The sequence below is a fragment of the Quercus suber genome, unplaced genomic scaffold, assembly GCF_002906115.3.
Source record: "Quercus suber isolate HL8 unplaced genomic scaffold, Cork oak 2.0 scaffold_157, whole genome shotgun sequence".
Classification (NCBI taxonomy): Eukaryota; Viridiplantae; Streptophyta; class Magnoliopsida; order Fagales; family Fagaceae; genus Quercus; species Quercus suber.
In genome coordinates, this window is record NW_027069618.1 from 1210548 (window position 1) to 1232273 (window position 21726).

Sequence of the window (21726 nt, forward strand, 5' to 3'; positions counted from 1 at the left end):
ACAAAACATAATATTGTGATTTCCATAAAGAACGCGAATTTAAATAGCTATTTTTTATATTATACATGTCATTTTAAAATGTTCAACTATAGTTTTTATGAATTTTTCATAATTTAGTTTATATTTTGTTTGTCATTATTTATTTAAAGGAAGATAATAAATAAATAAATAAAGATTTGATATTGGGTTTATAAATCTAAGGATAATGTGAGAAAAAATAACTCTTTTAAGATCTATAGAAATAAACCAAACATAAAAATAGTTACATTTTGAGACATCTAGATTGTAAGAAATTACATTCCTAAAAATTTGCATGCTCAAGATAATGTGGATTTCCTATGCCAAACGTCACTTGAGTGTTTTCAAAATACATAATTTTTAAACATTGTATTTTGGAAATCATTTTCTATCAAGTGCATTTCAAAAACACTAACCAAACACAAAATCTAAAAATGGGAGGTTTCAAAAAAAATATATATATATATATTTTTAAAAAAACCTCATACCAAACAAGCCCATATTTTGCATTCAATTATTTGTACCATACGATTTTTTTTTTTCCATTTAATGTTTATGAGATATACAAGTACGAAGGTTAAAAAAAAAAACAATGATTCATTGATGTGAGAGACCGCGCCCCTGGCCCCTTTTTAGGTGTTGGGCCAAACTCATGTGAATTGGTGAAGTCGTGTTATTGCCTCTCAAAATGGAGGTTCCACTGATTATATTTTTCCCTTTAGATTAAGGGTTTTACAATGGAGTCACTACTTTTTTAATTATTGAAATAAATAAGAAAACCAATATTGAAAAGTTTCTCATTTTATTAATTTGAAATTGAATTTACATTGATCATAAGAAATTACATGACTTTGGTCTTAAGTACAATCTAAGATAAAGTACATGACTTTATTTTTTAGTTACAATCTAGAAATTGAAAATTAAATGGATAAGTATTTGATCTACTAACCATTGATCTAAACTCAAATGCTATGTTACAAGGTACGAATATGTTAAGCACCCACCTTACCCAGTGAAATTAGTCTTCTAAACTATGGTGGCCAACATTCATATCATATCATTCAATATGTCAATCAATTTGTATGTTGAACTTAATGTGTGTGCATGTGATAAACCCTAGCATTGTATTTAGATTGAAAAATGAATTCTAGTGAATGTGTGCGGATGGTGATATCCTAGATTCAAGAATTTGAAAGAATTATTAAACAAAAATCTTTTTTATGTTTTTGATGTGAATTTAAGATCAAAACTAATGTTATGCATGAATATATGATAAACAACTAAGAACATATGAAGAACACATAAGAACATTTAAAAACATTCAAACATATTCAAGGAAATTTAAATAATTACTATCATGCTTTAATCTTAAATTTTCATCAAGACAACATAAAAAATAAGTTAGGGGAAATGATTATACATTCATGCAAGATTCATACAGTGGATGAGGAGACTCTTGGTGGAGGTCCTAAGGATGAAAGAAAAGAAGAACTAGGATAGGGTGAGTAAGTCTCACTCAATATCTTGAGTCTTAGGAAGACCAAGATGTGACAAAACTACTCTACTTCATTAGAACTCAAGAGATGAGAAAAGATGAGGGTTTTTCTTTTTAGTCTCGAAATGGAGGAAATGAATGTTTATATAGTAGTGATGAAGAAAATATGAACAAAAGGTCATTTAATGAGAATTGACAAAGAATCATAAATCTAGACCTTATTTTAGCATTTGGGAAAATCTAGTGCATTAAATGTAATGATTGGTGAGAGTAAGGAGTAAGCAAAATTCAGTTTTCCCGTAACTACTGTAACAGCTTGTAGAGCCAACTTCAAAAAACCATATCTTACTCAATTCTCGGAATTGTCTTATTCTTGTGCTCAAATTGAAGCCCGAGATGTGTAGTTTCTGGGAAAATTAACCTCCTTCACATATTCAAAATATTATGAGAGATATCAATGAAATGGTGAGCAAAGGTCATTTGTTAGAAAATAATTTCAGCATAATTAACATTAATAGATCCCAAATTAGTTTTGAATTAACATTAATAGACTCCAATCACTCATATTTCAGACTTAATTAGTTCCAAATTTACCCTAATTAAAAGATAATTGCATAGATTACTTATTGAATAATTAATGCTTAACTATTTAATTAATAAATTATGTACAACTTTACCATAAAATGTAGTCATAACCAATTAAATTATGACACGTCATTAATCTTAAATTGATTATAATTATAATCAATTGGAATCAATTGTATATAATCACATATAGTCAGACTTAATTTGTGATAGTGCATCTCGGTCATTAAAACTTGATTTGATGATAACTTTCAATCTGATGGTCCGATTAGGGCCTATGACCAATCTATTTAATCGTTACAACATCAAGATCATTTTGATGAAATACAATTAAAGATCTAATGACCACAATTAAGATGCCTATTTCCAAGGTGAAATTAACATTTTACCTTTTATGTGAGGTTAAATGTGGGTTGCAAAATGAGGTGTCAACAATTGAAAAATAAGAAACATAAACAAAACTATAATTAGTGTGTGGTGGGTCTTTTGTGTTGTTAGGCTTTGATTCCTCCTACTGTACTGCGGCCCGTGGGTCTAAGGTAAGAGAGTTGGAGCTGGCCTAAACGAGATACACTTTAGGTTAGCTTGTGCACAAGTGAAGCTATTCCAATATAGACGTGTTCTGGCAGAGGCATTGCGGGCTGAGTGTATGGTGTGCCCACAGTAGGAACAACTGTTACAGATGTTATAATAAAAATACATTACAACTATAATACGAAACAAATGATACTTACATTGAAATAAAGGAAGGTAGCTTAATAAGGTTATGGCAGAATAATACAACAAATAGAAATAACGCTACATCAGACAGTTTAATAACTAAATGATAAACTAATCACCCAACAAGCATAAAATAAAAACTTGTCTACCAAAAAAGTAAGCTTAGCTTCTTAGCAGATACGAGTCCAATAAGTAAACCTAGGGGTGTGCAAAAAACTGACGAGCCGAACAAACTGGTCGAAATCGATCGAACTATTGTCAAATTTTCGGTTCGGTTTCGGTTTGGTTCGATTTCGATTTCATTTTTTAAAAATCGAAATTTTTGGTTTCGGTTTCAGCGTTGGATTTTTTCACCCGAAACCGAACCGAACCGACCGAATATATATATTTATGTATCATTAAAACATAACTGATCAGTGGCTTAATGGTATGCTCCTTATGGTTTAGCTACCTGATCCCAAGTTCGAGCCTTCGCGCGGGACGTGGGTATTTTTTTCTACTTAATTTTTTAAAACCCTAGTAGTAGCATAAATATGGAAATACTCCTGTTTATTCTTCCCTTTCTTTCTTCAGCCACCCCTTCCCCCATTTTTTTCTCTCAATTTTTTCTCTGTCTCTCTCTAACATTCTCATCTGATGCAAACTCTGCAATCACATCATCAACAATACTATCACAACCCGAAAACCCTTTCGCCTTCTCATCTTTGCCCGTTTTGAACACTAACGATGTGAACATCGACGAGAGCCTTTGTTTCCCCATTGTAGCTGCGGCGGCCGATAAAGAAGCAAAAGAAGCGGAGGGTTTCTTCGGCTGTGGCTCCCTCTTTTCTGCCTTCTTCCGTTTCGGCCTCTCTAGTTCGTCGTTCGACTTACCGGACGATAAAGGGAGGCTGGACTTTGACCAGTCCTCTTCCTCGCCCTCGTCACCATAGTCGAGGCCGTCGTCGTCGACAATAAAAGCCCTAGCCTCCTCTCACCGCTTAGCCACGAGTGCATGTACTCGTCCTCTTCGACGGTGTCGTAAATCCGTTTCTCCAGCTTGATCTGGAACCCTACGCTGGCATTGGACTCTAATTAGCGGGATCCGCCCTAACGAAAGGCTTTCAGACGCTCTAGAGCCTCGTGGTGTGCCGTCGCCTCTAAGCCTCGAGCCCGCTGCGGATTGAGATCGAAGATAGAGGGTGAGGGCTTGAGAGATGGAGGCTTGGACCATGGCCATGCCTTTCTCTTCTCTCTAAGTCACATGTCCTCAACAACGGTAAAGTTCTATCTGGACCTTTTGCTAATTCAAAATATTTTCAATTTTTTGTTGGAATCTATATGTAATACTGTAAATTGTTGAACAAATATTGTTGGAAAATTTTCTTTCTCTGCTCTCTCTCTGTTGCTCTATCACTTTGTTTTTTATATATGATTAAATTTAGGGTTTTGAAAATCTCAATAACCCTCCCTTTGGAAAACTAAAAACCAACCGAAACTGACTGAAACCGATATACACCGAAACCGATGGTTTTCCAGCCATTTCGGTCGGTTTCGGTTGAGAATTTCACAAACCAAAATATTTGGTTTCAGTTGGCCATACCTATACAAACCGACCGAAACCGAACCGAGCACACCCCTAAGTAAACTAATCCCCAATGTGAGTAACCTCAAGGAAGGCTTCTATCATAAAAGTTACGCACTTTGGAAAAAGGGCCTAAATGGTTTAAGCTTCAGTACTCAATCTCTTAGAGAGTGGATTTGTTACGAGGGAGAGAAAAAGGTAGTCTATTGATGCATGCCTCTATTCCTACAACTTATGTCTCTTTGATTTTCCTGTATTTTCTTTTCTTTTCTCTCTATTCTTTCTTTTTCTACCTATTCTTTCTTCCGTGCCTTGCTCCCCCTTGCACTATTCATAACTATCCCCTTTTATACCATTTGTTGTGGCGGGATTTGTCATTTTTACCCTTCAACTGCTTTTGGCTCCTTGTGGGCGTCCTTCCAAGATTGCTCACTGGTCTGCCAACTGCTCAGTCACTACCATTACTCTGAATATATTAGTCACACCACTCTCCATTCTTAGACAAAATTGTTTGTCTTGTTTTTTACCTCTTTCTATTTTTAACCTCCCTCATCCAGATAAGGATTAAACCTTTCCATTATTTACCTCTATGGCATGTATCAAGTGGTCTCAGCCTACACTTACCTCTTTTTGGTGAGATGTCATCCCAGCAAGACATCTCTCCTCAAAGAAATTTAAGCAGGAACCCCAAAATAGACCCCCTCTTTCTCCCCACCGCTAGACCACTCCCTCTGAAAACCTTGACCCATGGCCCACCTCCCATATATTGGCTGAATAAAAGTAGGTGGTACCATAGTCCTTTGTCAAAAACGGGCATCAACAAAGTGTTACGTCAAAATAACTAAAATCTATTCCCTAAAAAAAAAAAAACTAAAATTATAGCTTTGCAGCTATGTTATTTGATTGAATTTCTTACCTTTTTTCGTGCAACTTTTCGACCATAAATATAGTTAACTTTGAATATACTCTCCGTAGGACTGTGCTTTAGAATTTTTATAATAATAATAATTCTCAAACATTTTCATATTCAATGTAAATAATTAGAGATGGTCCAAAACTCCAAATATCTATCCATGCACATAACATTATGATTCTTTAAGGGTTTGTTTGGGATTTATTATTTGCTGAAATTGGAAACTTTTTGTTAAAAGTATTGTAGATAAATGTAAATGTTAGTTGAAATAGTACAATAAGATCTATGAATAGTATCAAAAAGTATAGTGAGGCTCATGAATAGTACAAAAAATAAGTTGAATTGTAAAATAAGTTGGCAAAAAAAAGCTAGCTAAACAAACACTAAATAAAAGGTAACTCTATCATGGAGTTACTAAATCTTATCCATCCACCGAGGATTAGATTTTATCACATTTCCTTCTCAAAACCAAAAAAAAAAAAAAAAATGATAAAAGATTTTATCATATCATTAATAATTTAACAATTACCAAAATGATAATAATTGATCGTTTTATAAATATAGATGATGGGGTAGAATCCAATCCACTTATTTCAAAATTGATGGACATATATGGAACTCCATAATGAAGTTTCCCTACAAATTCTAGAGAATCTTAATCCTTGGCATCTAAGTACCTATCAAATTTAACTTTCGAGAGGATGTACATTCCTTTAAAAATGTGAATAAAGAGGTTCCTTAAGACTTTTGTTTCCTTTTTATGTCTATTGCAAATTAATTTCTAAATACTCTCTATTTCAGGAAATTCATAGATACTCTCGGAGTATGGATAAATGGTGATCACTTCTCTCACATTCATGGCGGACCTTACCATGAATTGAATGAGCGGTCCCACTATAAATATGAGAGGAAAGAGTACCATTCTATGTGTTTTAAAAATACCTAAGATAAGAATTACTCTTCCATTTCACTATTGTGCCTTTTTGGCTTTTCCCCCTCTCTTAGAGAGTAAATTGATTGTGCTTTACAGGTCATTGTTGTTTCAAAGCAATTAAACATGATACATTTCATTATGAATATTTAATTTTCATGAAATTGGTAGTTTACACCCCTTAAATTATTATTATAATATTGTGAAATTATATATTATTAGATTTATAAAAAAAAAATTAAGTCTTAATCGAAAATGGTCCATTTCCATTTCATGAAATAAATGGAAAAAAAAATCTTACTACATTATTTTGTCTGTTTAGAATCGGCTTATTTTGCTGAAATTAATTAATTTTTTACTAAAAGTACTATAGATAAAAGTTAAAGTTAACTGAAATAGTACAGTATGACCTACGAATAGTATCAAAAAGTACAGTAAGACTTATAAATAGTAGCAAAAATAAGCTGAATAGTAAAATACGCTGACAAAATTAATCATACCAAATATACACTTAGTATTTACTTTAGACTCTATGAAATATCATTATCCTCCTGGTTTAACTTAAAACATTAAACTTGAGGTAACGTAAAATCCCCTATTTCTATCAACTCATAGTTTTGCGTTCATCTTTTCATAACAATAAATAAGTACTTAGTTATTTTTAGGCTGGCTGAATAAATAGAAAGTACTTGTAACAATTTTGTTATTGTTCTCTTCTTGGTCCACGTTTTGAAAGAATTTAACTAAAAATGTGATCCATCTCACCCTTTAGCCGTCAAATTCTTTTTATTGACATTCTTGTTGCCATGAAAATTCTTCTTTAGATGGCTTTGACTCTCCGTACCTTCGAGGTAATAATATGGGAATGCTTCTAGATAGTAGTAGATTTTTTTTTTGCTAATTCTAGATACTAGTAGATACTGCGTAGTTCCATCAATAATTCATTAATTACCTACTTGTTTTTGTTTGATGGGAACTTTTATTTATTTATTTATTTTATGAATCCGTTTGATAGGAATACCAAACCAACATCCATTGTCCACGTGACATCTATGCTACCTAGCTTTTGCCACGTTGGGAAAAAAGAGGGAAAAAAGTATAAAAAAAAAAAAGACAGACTCTAATCATTATACAAAAACCTAGCTAAACTATTGACACAAAAAAAAAAAAAAAAAATTGCATGTCTATTTTATGCTAATAAACAAGTTTCGGCACTAAGAGTTTAAGAGGAAAAAAAATGTTATTAAAAAAAAAAAACCAGCCAATTCAGCTCAAAACCTGAAAAATGATTTTTGTTTTTTTTGTTTTTTTGTTTGTGGGGGGTGGGGGGCTTCTAATTTAAGTTTGAAAAGGACAGAATCCATATAATTACAGTAGGGACGCTCTGAGACCGACCACATATATGACCATGACAGTAGGTGACACTAATTTTTTGAAAAGCCACCATGGCCAACTTGAAAGTTGACTAGTAATCTGTAATCACTTGTTAAAGAATATCATTATACATGGGGCGAATTTTCTTAATGAAATGTTGAATTTAAATTTGACCACCAAGGAGTAATCAGGACGTTTTTATAAATTATAAGCACGTCAGTGTTTTCATGCTTATCAATCTAACCTTTACATATATTTCATTAAAAATCTAGCCTATCTTGCATCACACAATTACTTAATTTAATCACTCAATATATAAATTCTGGACCAAATATCTTCTTTTTTTTAGTTTCTGCTTGACTCGACCCTTATTCCTTAGAAACAACAGTATTTCTTCATAACTTTTTTTTTTTTTTTTTGAGAAAGATATTTCTTCATAACTTTTATTTAAAGAAAACAACAACAACAACAATATTTCAAATCTAAGGCCCCAAGCCCCCAAGTTGTAGTATTTCAAAACTATAATACTGGAGCACAAGATTGGAGATTCTAGTTCTATGTACCCAGCCTCCATAAACTCCCAAATTAATTAAACACACATTAATGTATAAATGACTGTTAAGATCACCATCAGGGACACCTGATGTGAATGTGAAAGGCCAAGCAACTTAGGTAAACTACTGGTCATTCTTAATTCCGAGTTTCTGAACTGGCTTCAATGACCGACAAGGAAAACTAATTATAAGCTGTCTTGTACGTAATAAAACAGCTGGCTATCGGCTATGGTCTTCTAAATTCTAAATTCTAATGGTTCCCAACCACTCATTATATGTATATATATTCCTTTTTGTTCTTGTTGGTTTTTTTTTTTTTTTTATTAATACATTTTATGTTCTCGCCTTTAAAGCTTGAGATGTGTTCAATTTCTTTATTATTATTTTTTTAAAAGATGTGTTCGATGTATCCATGTTTATTATCTATATATATATATGGTTCCAATTCAATAAAAATCATTAGTTTTTTCTTTAAAAAAAAAAAAAAAGAAAAAAAAAAAGAGTTACTGTGAGTGAATCCCAAAGAGAGAGAAAAAAAAAGAAAAAAGAAAAAAAAAGAGGGACAAAAAGAGAGACCTTTACCTGACCGTTGGTGCGACGACGCTTTGGGAAGACCTACAAAACCAGCGTCGTCTTTAGACAACCACCTTCTTCATTCACACCCCCAAAATCAAAATTACCCATTCAATATTTTTAATTATAAATATATTCTTATTCAATTTCATAACCTTTCTCTCTATCAATATATGTATGTATATATTTGAATGAATGTTAGCTTTATAGCTCTTCAAGTTGTAGATCTCTTTCAACAACCCTATTCTTCTTTCAGGTTAGTGTTTTATTTATTTATAAAATAGACCTTTTACTTTGTTTCTGTGTTTTCTTTGTTTTATTCTTGATGTTATTGTTCATGTGAGGTGGGTTTTGTTTTATTAGATTAGATTCAAGGGTCTTCTTGGTTTGGTTCTCTTGGGACATTGGCTATATAGACAGACTATACTTATATTCTTGAATTGTCCCTTCCTTTGTTGATCATGCATTTCTCTTTCTCTTTCTATGGATTTTGGCAATGGCGGCAGATTTTCATCAATTTCTTTGCCCTTCCCTCAATTGAATGCTGTTTGTTTAAATCACCATGTTTTTTTTTTCTTCTCTTTCTAAAACAATTACTAGTTTGAAATCCGGGTAGGTGTTGAATTTAAATTTTAGTGGATAATCAGTATTGTGTTGATGTACATAATCTGTATCTTTCCACAATTACGAATTTGATTTATTTATTTTTCCAATTATTAGTTGGGATCTTGGAGTCCTCCCCTCCCTTTTTGCTTCTAGTATTATTATTATTATTATTATTATTATTGACATAATTGCTCTTTTTGTAATAACGATGAAAACATTTTCTTCTCCAAATACTATTTTATTAGGTCTTTGGAAGTTAGTTTTCATATATAATAATGTTAACCAAAAGAATTATCTTAATATTGTACTGTACCTTTTTACGTGTTATATATAGATGGCAGTTCAAATTGATGATTCATGCAAGACTTTGGACTGGCATTTGAGGTCCTCTAAAAAATAGGGCCTTTAACAATCTGTAGGATCAATTAACATTTTTTTTTTTTTTAATATAAAATTTGTTCAAGGCTTATACGACTTTTAGACTCTGTTCTACCTTGGTTAAGAACAATATCTCATGATGTGATGTGCTTTATCTGGTTCTGTGGAATTTTTATGTATTTAAGATAAGTACATCTATCTTGGGCATCAACATACCATTGTGGATTTCCATAGTAGATGTGTAAGTGATTCTGAGCTTTAATATCTTTGGATTTCAATGGAACTGCTAGATGGAATCTCGAATCTTGATATAAGTTTTCATTTTTTTTTTTTTTTTTTGAAAATGGCATGAGGAGGACTTTTAGAAACGTGACCATGCACTTATATTTATTTTCTGTATGAAGATGCATTTTATTCAATTGAATTTCTTAATGCTTCAAATATTTTTAACATACAGCTGATTACTTATCTAAACTATATTATATGATGGGTATTTTTGAAATCATTACTTATCTGTGTTTGCCAAAATTTTCAGTGCTCATACATCAAAGCTCGATATGCATGGTACTGCAAAGAAATTAACCTTCCAAGAATCTAGCAGATCTTGTTATTCCAAGACAGAATCTGGGTCTAAGCTGATTGCATCATTCAAGTTCAAAAAGGGTAGCAAAATATCCGATGGCAAGAAACACAAACCAAAATCAAAATCTCATGTAAACACAGTTGGTTCAAATCTTTCAAAGAGGACAGTTACTGAGTCCGTAAGCAGGGGGCCCAAGAATGATTCCATAAGTAGAAAATTTGTGAGTAAAAAAATTCTGCATAAAGCCCTTGATACAAAGTCTTCCAAGAAGCAGTCTTCATTGAAGCTTCAAGGTGGAAAACCCTCGCTTAATAGCTCTGAGAGAAATGGAAAAAATGCTGATGGGGAGGTCAAAATTACTAATCTTAAGAAGAGGAAGAAGAGAATGCAAAAGGATACTGTGGAGCTGGATGAAGCTTCTCGTTTGAAGAGGAGAACAAGGTACTTGTTGATTAAAATGAAGCTGGAGCAGAACCTTATTGATGCTTACTCTGGGGAAGGTTGGAAAGGTCAGAGGTATGAAAACCTTAACTCACATATCTTTCCATTAAAGAAGAAAAGTTCGTCTTTCTCATTCATCCTTAATGTCCAATGAAAATCAAAGATAAATTTGGCAACAAACATGGTTGTAGCCAGGCTACAATATCTTTCTTTCTTTCTTTCTTTCTTTTTTTTTTTTTTTTTTCTTTTTTTTTTGATAGGTAATAAAAGTTTTATTAATAAGAAAAGTACATATGTGTTTACGATATAGTAAACTCACTACACTTGAGACGAATACAAACAAATCAAAGGGAAGAGCTAATAGAAATAAAGAAATCAGATGTGGTAATACAATGCGTAAAACCCCAAATACGAGATCACTCAAACAAAGTCCTTGCTAGCAAAGACTTCAACAGATCAACAGGTTTGTCATTGTCCTCGAATATTCAGGCATTACGTTCTTTCCATATTAACAACATAAGACACGTTGGTACCATATTCCAAACCTTTGAAAAATAAGTCCCCAACCAATTCCTCCATGAAAAATTAACAAGAGGCAAGTTATTCTTGACTAGGTTATCGATTGTAAGAATCCCACCCCTAGCAGCTGTTCATAAAGAGAAAGACACCCTTTTAGGTACCTTAACACGCCAAATGCTCTGCCAAGGGAAAGAAATAGAAGGAGCTTCCAATAATGAGTTATAAAAAGAGTGCACGTAAAAAACATCACTACAAGTCAATTGCCAAACCAAGATATCATCACCCTCCTCCCTTGGTAATTTGGAGGTGATATGCTTGAAGAAGAGTAAAATCTCTCCAACTCCTAGTCATGAAAGTCAAGAAGGAAAAGTAAGTTCCAGCTCCCACCTCCCCCATCTGGTGCAGTAAAACCAGGTCAGAAATCTGAGCTTCTTGAGCCACAACACATGCAAACAAATCTAGATACAAATCTTTCAAAGAAATAGGATCGCTCCAAGGGTCGTACTAGAACTGAATGCGAGAACTGTATACACCACATGACCAAAGAAACTCTCTACATCTTTCCTAATGTTCTTCCACATCCCACAACCATGAGTCCCTCTAACAACTCTAGTGCACCAACCTCCACTAGCCTCCACATATTTGGTGGCTATAACCTGACGCCATAAATGGGTGACTTCATTCCAAAAACGCCATAGCCACTTCCCAATCAAAGCTTGGTTAAATAGGCCAATCCTCCGGATTCCTAAACCACCAGTCTTCATTAGCCAAACAACCTTTTCCCAAAGTAACAAGTGGATATTTAAAAACTTTAGTAGATCTCCCACAAAGGAAATTCCTTTGAATCCTCTCTTATCTATTTGCCACATGTTGTGGAATAGTAAATAAAGAAAGATAATAAGTGGGAAGGCTCGATAGAGTCCTCTTCAATAAAGTAAGCCCACCCCTTTTTGACAAATATAATCGCTTCCAACCTGAGACCTTTCTCCATTCTTTCTATAATAGGGTTCCAAATCGAAGAATCCTTATAATGAGCCTCAAGAGGCATATCCAAATAAGTCATGGGCAAACAACCAACCTTACAACATAAAGTACAAGCCAGAGCATCCAAATTCCCAACCTCACCAACTGGCACAATCTCACTCTTACCAATGTTTACTTTCAAGCTTGTGATAGCTTCAAAGAAAATCAACACCATCCGCATATATGATAATTGTTCCCTAGATGCATCACAAAAAAGAATAATATCATCAACAAACAAAAGATGAGAAATATGCAAACCTCCTCGCGCATTGGGCCTTGCTTGGAAACCAACTCTTCAATATCCTATTAACAACTCCATCACCAATAGGAAAAGGAGTGGAGATAAAGGGTCCTATTGATGAAGACCGTGAGGACTACCAAAAAAAACCAGCTGGAGTCCCATTAATACGCACTGAAAAATGTATTGTAGAAATACAAGCCTTCATCCATCGCCTCCACTTCTCTCCAAAACCCATCTTCTCCGTAAGGTAAAACAAAGCACCACAATTCACATTATCATAATCCGTTTCAATATCCAACTTGACAACCACACATGGAATACCACTCTTCAATCTACTATCCGAGCATTCGTTTGCAATGAGAACAAAGTCAAGAATTTGTCTTCCCCCAACAAAGGAATTTTGGGAGTTGGATATAAGTTTATACAACACACATCATAGCCTATGAGCCAACACCTTTGACAAAAGTTTGTACAAACTGCCCACAAGGCTAATAGAATGAAAGTCTTTAATATTAACTGCATTGATCTTCTTTGGTATCAAACACAGAGAGGTGGCATTGAGAGATTTCTCAAAGATGGTCTATGAAAGTCCGCAAAGAAAGCCATAACATCCCTCTTAAGCACACACCAACACTTTTGAAAGAAAGCCATGGTAAAGCCATTAGGACCAAGAGCCTTATCACCCTTAGCCTCCCAAAGAGCTGCAATGATCTCCTCATTTTTAAACTCCCTTTCTAGTGAAAGTCAATTGGAATCATCCAGACTAGCAAACTCTAACCCATCAACAGTGAGCCTCCAAGATTTGGACTCTTGATATAAATTCTATAAAAACCCACCACCTGATCTTGAATATCTAACTCAGCCTCATACATAATGCCCTCAACCTCCACACCCTTCATAGTATTAGCACGTCTATAGGAATTAGCAAGCCTATGAAAAAACCCAGTATTATTATCCCCCTCTTTTAGAAACAGAGCCTTCGATTTTTGCCTCCAAGGAAGCTAAATACGTGATAGTGGCCTTGACCTTGGTTCTTGTTCTATTTGCTAGAGACAAAACTTGCATCCCTTCTCTCGAATCTAGAACCAGAAGCTTAGACAACAAACATTTTTCCTAAAAGACACGTCCCCAAAAACAAGTTTATTCCAATGCTTCAAGTCTCCTTTAAGAGCCTTGAATTTACAAGTTAGAACATAACTAGGAGGCCCCCACAAAATGATATCCATTCCACCAACCCTAAACTCGATCCACAAAACCCTTAACTTTAAGCTACATATTTTCAAATTTAAAGGAACTCTTCCCCCTCAACATACCACCTGCCTCCACAAGAAGAGGACATTGATCCGATACCACATGAGGGAGAGGCCTTTGGGTCACATCCAAGAAGTGATCATCCTAGTCAGTTGACACCAAAACTCTATCAATTCTAGACATAGAAGGATTCTTAGAGTCTTGAAACCACGTAAACTTAATCCCCCNTCCTCCTAGGTTCTAAACCCACATATCTATTACAAATAACCTGTAATAATTTTAGCTCCACTAAGACAATACCACAAATGTAACTAAATAACACTACAAATGTCTCCAAACTAACATAATATTAACATAGAAATATATTATCAAATACATAACATTGTTTATAACCATTATCAAAGTTCCAAAGTATTAAAACAAATCCTTCAACACTTCCAAAAAAATGCAATTGTTTAAATGTGGTTCTTCGTACACAAAGCCATCAAAAAATTATAGCATCTTCAGTATTGTAGCACCATCATTAGTAATTGTCACATCTCCAATATCATCAACGAGCATCCGAAACCATCAACCAGAAAGCAAATTAAAATTACACCCTTTGGTAGAAACACATAGTCCAAATAAACCACCTGTAAACGAATGAAATTGTAATTAAAAAGAAAGAAAAAAAAATCATTGTGGCGCTTTGAAATCATAGATTGAAAAGTATAATTATTATCATTCAAGCATTTTCTCAATGGTGATAGCTTGACCAAGTTGAGAGAATATCAAACATTGAAGTAAAACCAAGTTGAGAGAATATCAAACATGGAAGTAAAAGTGGAAATTAGACCAACTGCATCACACAAATAGTGGGAACAATGAGTTATGGTGCTCAAATTTACTGATAGGTAAATCTAAGTTGCAGAGTAAGTTAATAATAAGTGAGTATCAACATGACATATTCAACAACAACAACAACAGCAACAAGAAGCTTTAGTCTCAAAATTCTGGGTCGGCGAGTATTACCCCATTTAAAAGTTTCCTTCCACTAGCAAGCAAAATGTTGACATACTTGGAAGCCATAAAGAATCCAAAAAGCACATTGTGAAGACCTTTGCTAGTCTAGCCCAGTCACGAAAAATAGAATATTGCAAATGAACAACTCGAACACAAAGAACTCACAATTTTATAACAACACAACCAAAGACTCAAACTAAGAAAATACAAAGGAAAAGATAGATTGCATTAGAACATAATGAAAAGGTAAAGAACCCCTATTCTCCACAAAACCCTAACATTTTGGTATTGGATAGAGGAAAACAAAGCTTTTTTCCAAGTCCCCAAAATAGGCAGATGGAAAAAAAGACAACGAAAGGTCAAGGTTTTTCTTTTTTAATTTTTTTTTTAAAAATACATTAAAGTATTGCAAGCATATGTAACCAAGTGGAGAAAAAAATGAGCATCTTCAATTCTCTTAAGGCATATGTGTACGGTGGAATTCTTAAAACAAAGAACAAGAAGCAACTGGTTGAAAAAAAAAAGGGGGGGGGGGGAAGAAGGAAGGAAGAAGACCACATCATGAAAAATAGAAGAAACAATGGCACAAATGAGAAAAGAAGGACAATACCTTTCAATTGGCCTTCATGTGGAGACCGCTCCAGACCTGCACAAATCAAAAACCCACTTGGTCAAAATGTTGTTTGGAGGAATGGGGCAAGACCCATATTGTGAAAAAAAAAAAAAAAAAAGGCCCAAATCTTTAATCATTCCCATCCTTACTAACAATATAAATACTCAAAAATAATCTTAACTATTATTTGGTGGATTGATAATAATAGATGGCTTGAGAGAGGGACGAAGGAGAAATAACAGAAAGCTACTTGTTTATGGGGGTAATTTGACACCCACTTTTGGCAACTACTTGTTTGTCAACAACATTTTTTTTTTTTTTGGTAAACCAAACCACATGATATAGAGAACCTGCCTACTTCACTTGGACCTTACAATGTGTTATCAGACATCTATGCATGATCACATTCTCAATCTTTCATCTAAGATATATATTTTAAAAAAAATGTAAGGAAGCCTTAATCTTTCATCTAAGATATATATTAAAAAAAAAAAAAAAAACACAAAAAGAGGTAAGGAAGCCCCAGACTTCCTTACAATATAGTATAAGCCAAGATGCAACCTTCATAATCATGCTTTTGTACACTGGACAAAGCACATCAGCCTTGGCAAAGTAAAAATAATCAATCCCAATCTACAATACTATAAACCCAAATATACATCTAACATCTCTAGAGTACCAGGATTCTCAATTTGTCATTTGAATCTCCACAATTAAAAGAATTCTTTTCTATTGGTAACAAGATCCAACTATTATTAGATTGCCAACTTGGCAATTTTGCAAGCCAAGCTTTTGGAGGACCACCTAAAGGCCATAATTATAACACGAAATTTAACAAGTTCTTTGCAAAAATTTATCCTTTGCACATGAAAAATGTAGACAAAAGTTGAGGAAATCAAAAGTCAAAATGACATGAGTCCAATTATACTTTTCAAAGGCCTGCTTGTCATCTAATATAGGCAGCCATCCACTCACACAAAGATTCATACATATATATATATATATATATGATACTACAACAAAAGCATGAAGACCAACCATTTAAACGGAAGAAGCCGAAGATTAGAGAAGCAGTGGCCTCCATGAAAACAGTGTAAGGCAAGCAGAGCGCCAGAGTGAGAGTGGACCCCAACGTATGCGGACATGGCCACAAACCCATGCAATCCGACCATTCTCCTAACACCTTCATTGTTCCTTTCTGTCCTATCCGTACCTTTTGCTAAGCTCCCTCACTCTTCATGCCTAAACACAAAAATGAAAGGGGTTTAGAACCTAGGAGGAAAAAAAAAAATCTCACCTATAGTGGCGGGCAAAAACCGTCGCTGAAGGACTAATATTTTAATATAATTGAAGACCTATAGCGGCATTTTTGGCACGCCACAATAGTATAGTCTTTTTGTAGTACAAATAATTAATTGCGAGGGTATAAAGTTCCTCACAAATAGTTATTAATGACGACTGTTTTCCCTTGATAAAAATAAGTCGTCGACTTTTCTCGTCGTTTGGTAATATATTTATGAGGGTGGATTTGTTCAGTAACGACAGTGAATTGCCCTCGTAAATTATCTATTTGCGAAGGTATGGTCGCAAAATCTCTTTTAGGAACAAGAGCAAATACGACGGCCTTCGAGGGCCATATACCCTCGCTAATAATCTTTTGCGACGATATTTGAATTTTTGCGAGGGTATTTTATCCTAGCTAGTAGACTCTTTTCTTGTAGTGTTAAATTTTATTTGATTGGGACCTTTTTTGATCTTCATCTTTGAGTTATAAGTTTACTAACACGTTTTTGAATTATTTGTAACTAGATTGACTAGGGGAATGGTCAAAATCAAGTTCTAGAGAGTTCTTCTGTTGAGGAAAAGGTTCTATCTTTGGCTCTTCACTTTTCTTAGATTTTCTTTGATTCCTTTGTTTTATACATGTTTTAAAGCTTTAATGTATCTGTCTAGTCTTAGTTTATTTTGCGTTTGTGTTAAAAGCATGCTAGGTTTTTAGTTTCCTTGTTTCTATTTTGTTTTCTTTGTTTTTTGCTCTGGTTTTTTGGGTTTAGGGTTTCAAGTGTGTATGCATGCACATGCAACTTGCATGCATACGCAAACTCATAACGTATGAGTATGCGTACGCATACAATTGGTATGTGCATGTATGTCCTATGTATGCGTATGCATACTCAAGCCCAAAGAGTATAATTCCATTTATGTTTTTTTTTTTTCTTTTGTCCTGTTCGTATGTTTTAGCCTCTGTTTTAACCTAGCTTCTGTATCTTTAAGTCTTTTCCTCTTTGTTTTGTTTTAGTTTGCATTTTTCTTCTCTTTGATGCTTATTAGGGTTTTAGATTGTTTGAATACCATGAACATGCACAAAAATATAAACAAGCATTGATGTATAGGTGTAGTGATGCAGTGAGGTAAGTGAGATAAGTTATACATAATCACAAGGACATGCATTTATTTATTTGACGAATATGATATGGTTGAGGAACATGAATATGCTTGGATTGAATGCTATTCCTTTAATGTTTAGATGTCATAAAATGCTTGTTTGATTCTACCATATGATGTATCTTCCTTTGGAGATATGTGTTTAAATGCTATGATAGATGAGTGGTTAGGTTTGGGATGACTATGCCATGTTTGTATGTCTAAGATGCATGCTAGAGTATGTGTGAGTTAGAATAACGTATTAAACTTGCCTTTAATGAGATTAAGATTTCGAACATAATGAGTGGAAGCTGACCCACGGGTCGGGTGGGGTTAGGTGTCTTACACCTTCCCATCCCGATACCTAAACTCCAGACACGTGCTCTAGTAAAAGATCAGTCCTTCTACAAAGGACACCCTAGGCCAAGGCGTATTCACCCAATCCAACAAGTATGACTTGTCGCGGGTGCTTACGCCCACAATAGTGACTCCACTAGGGGATTGAGAGTTTGATTCCATTGTGTTCCATTTCTTAATCTTAATAAATGTGAAAGTCAAACTTTAAGGGAATGCTTCAAGCAGTTTGCAAGATCGTTTGATGATCTTGCCAAGAAATCGTGACTATGCCTCTTGCTAAAGCTCAAGATGATGTCAAGATGATTGTTCGGAAGTCCATTTGAAAGGGAAAGACCATACTAAAAAACCTGCCCTAATGTGGCGTTTTCCATTGTCTTTCAATTACTTTCACAACTTGGTGAGATTTTTAACTGAAGGGTGTGAGGATTCACATATCAAGAAACCCAAAGACATCCCAAGATACTTGGGGTAATAGAGGATTTCATTTAGGAAGACTCAAAGGAACTATTCTCGTAAAATAATCTGCAAGCGCACAGAATCGTAACAAGTAGTAAAGTGTTTTTAGAAAATGAATGTTGAACCCACAAGGATTAACTATGTTATTGAATACCGAAATTCACTAAATTAATTACTATTTGGAAAAATAAAAAATAAATGGAATGTTCTACTATCTGAATTAAATTAAACTATTTAATAAAAATAAATCTACGAATAAAAAGAATTAAAAAAGAATAAAAATCTAACAGTGTAAAAATATGATAAGAATGGATCTAGAGCAATTGACTTCACCTAACAAATCCCACACAATTTATCCTTCCTAATTATTAAATTCTAATAATTTCCCATTGATGATTAAAAATTCCTTAAGTATTCAATATCTTCTCTCGAATAATATCAAAAATATCTTCAACTAACAATTCCATATCTCTATGTGAATTTAATTAATTGGAGACTCATTACATACTTTGAATTTTCTGAAAAATCACACTAGTCACAGTAAAGCGTCTCTACTTTCACTCAACTAATGGTGTTTAATTCTAGAACTAAAATAACAAATCACCTCTCGGTCTCATTGTAATTCAATTGATCAAACTATAATTTGTAAAAAATAGTAAGCATTAAGAATAAGAATTAAACACTCAATCATGGAAATATTAAAAATAAAATAACTCAGAAAATAAATTGTGTGTTCATTGCTAGACTACATCAATGCTCTAGAAAATAAAATTTAGTTCATAATAAAATTGAAAAGAAAACAAATAAAACTTATGTCTTTCATCCGAATTGGTTGATCAACATGAAGCTCTCGCTTTGTCCTCAGATACTCCTCTTTTGAAAGACTCCCAAAAGCAAATTCTTCTATGCGGCCCTCCTTTTCCTCTCAGGTTTCTCCTCTCTTCTTTTTACCCTAAAGACCTTTAAATAGGTCAAGGAATCCTATTACAAGTTGAATTCCCGTTTGAGAAAATCCCAGATTTTTAGGCTTCATTTAACCAACGATTTTGGCCATTTAAATTCAGAACTATGACTTTGGTAAACTACAAAGTTGTAGCCTTTAAGTTAAATTTCCAGCCCAACTTGAATCATCTCAATTGGATATCTGAACCAAAGTTATGCCAAAAATACTAACTGATGTGCAGGCTGGAATCCTAATCCGAATTGGACTTGGATTTGGTGCAAATTTCCTTTGATTTCTTGTCCAATTGGACTTGAATTTAATTGGCCTAGCCCACTTTGATGTAAAGCCCTTGTTACCTGCAAACAAAGATATTATATAATCAATAACAAAATAACATAAAAGTAAAGCTAAATATGTAGATATGAAGTACTTTATTGTATATATTTCATGCACATCAAATACCCCCAAACCTACATTTTTGCTAGTCCTCGAGCAAAACAGATAAAGAGTAAAAAAAAAAAAATCCTAACTAATCCACTGTCGCTGGAAATTTCGAATTCATTTAGCATATGCAACAAGCCTTTAAACCCCTAGCTTACACTAGTGGACGAGTTGTAGTCTCATGAGGGTTTGTACGGAATATACCCACAAAATTCTGAGAATAAATACTAAAATAAACAAAACAAAGAAAATCCATTTTTTTTTCAATTGCCTTTTGCAAAGAGGATTGGTTCAAGTTCAAAACACTACAAATGCTAAAGAAATTTCTCATGCCATCAAAACTCATTGTGAGTGAAAAGTTGTAGCCAACCCAAACATACCCTTAGTTTTAGAATAAAATTGACTTGAATTTCTATTTGAAAGTATGCTTCAACTCAACATTTCCAGTGTTATCACTCAACAAATGAAATCACTCTGAAATAGGGTGTAACACTCTCAAAAATATATGTGAGTGGAATAATGTAAGAAAATAAAAATCTCACATATAAATCACATGAAAAACACTTAATCAAGAAAGAACAGTAGTCTCATGAAAAGATGTCAAAAAAGAATTTATACCACACTTTTTATTCAGTCATATCAATATTTGAACCACACAATCCTCAAGATCAAATAAGGACTTTATTAGGACGTAATGTAGGGTAAAAGTAAAGGGTATGAAATAAAAATGGGCAAAGGTAATATAAGAAGTGTTTTAAAGATTTGTTGAATGTCAACTGCTTTTCGAATTTCCATTCAACATTTTTTTTTCAACTCTTCTTCTTCAAAGCAATACTCCTTTACATTTCACTTCTCAAATTTGATGAGAACCCTTTTTATTTACTTCTTTTTGACACCTTTCCTTTTTTTTTTTTTTAATTTTAATTATTTATTTATTTATTTATTTATTTTTATACTTACTTCAAGTCGTCACTTATCTTTTGACGTGAATGTAGGCATTTGTGATGGATGCACCCAGTTACCCAACAAGTCACAAACTTGAAGTGCTTTTGCATACTCATATTTCAAGTTACGGTTTGACGTAAGAGTAAACATTGGTAATGAATATCCTAGTTACTAAACAACTCAATACATTGGAGTAAATGGAACTCTGTACAGTTTTTTTCCTTCTTTGAATTCTCACACAAACCACCACATTGAAACAAACTAATCAAATTCCATCTTGAAACACTATGGACAAGGGCTTTAAGAAAGAAAGGCTAATTAAAAGGCTCAATGGGGTGACTAGCGATACCAAAAAAAAAAAAAAAAACACATATATGGCTCAAAGTAGACAAAAATGGTCTAATCTCATCTCTCAAATACTAGTATAGTTCATTCAACATCAATGACTTCAAAAGGTTCAAGTGTGGCATAAAATCATTTTTTCTTGGCCAAAAGCAAGAACAATGAGACTACAACAAGGAAAATATATTACGCACTTCCAAATGAACTTTAAGATTAGAAAAAAAATAAAATAACCCTCCAAAAATAATGATTGGCTCAAAACTCATAAGGGTTATAGTCTCCACATTGTTATCATCAAGATTTTCTAATCATTTTTATCCTTCAACAACAAGTTGTGTCTAAGTGGCTACGTGCATGTGCAATGAATTGAGCATGAAAGCAATGAAGCAATGAAATTCTTTAAGCAAGAGTAGTATAATGAACTTAAACACAAA

General features: G+C 33.7%; 1 protein-coding gene and 1 non-coding gene across 2 annotated transcripts; one reads left to right on the forward strand and one right to left on the reverse strand.

Moving 5' to 3' along the window:
* Nucleotides 1-8685: 8685 nt before the first annotated feature.
* On the forward strand, nucleotides 8686-10904 carry LOC136069234 (pathogenesis-related homeodomain protein-like). Its single transcript, XM_065777537.1, has 2 exons — nucleotides 8686-8983; nucleotides 10247-10904. The coding sequence occupies exons 1-2, from the start codon at nucleotides 8919-8921 to the stop codon at nucleotides 10887-10889; spliced, it is 708 nt and encodes a 235-aa protein (XP_065633609.1). The 5' UTR covers nucleotides 8686-8918; the 3' UTR covers nucleotides 10890-10904.
* A 3193-nt stretch (nucleotides 10905-14097) lies between these two features.
* On the reverse strand, nucleotides 14098-16622 carry LOC112015612 (uncharacterized). The gene is made up of 3 exons (XR_010630470.1): nucleotides 16423-16622; nucleotides 15382-15417; nucleotides 14098-14401 (listed from the first exon to the last, which is right to left on the reverse strand). It is a non-coding gene; the product is annotated as an uncharacterized LOC112015612 (transcript).
* Between the last annotated feature and the right edge of the window lie 5104 nt (nucleotides 16623-21726).

What these genes read in the sequence shown, in the direction of transcription:
- LOC136069234 (XM_065777537.1), top strand. Translation starts at nt 8,919, where the DNA reads ATGAATGTTAGCTTTATAGCTCTTCAAGTTGTAGATCTCTTTCAACAA. An exon ending in CAACCCTATTCTTCTTTCAG is followed by an intron (nt 8,984 to 10,246) that starts GTTAGTGTTTTA and finishes CAAAATTTTCAG; the next exon opens with TGCTCATACATCAAAGCTCG.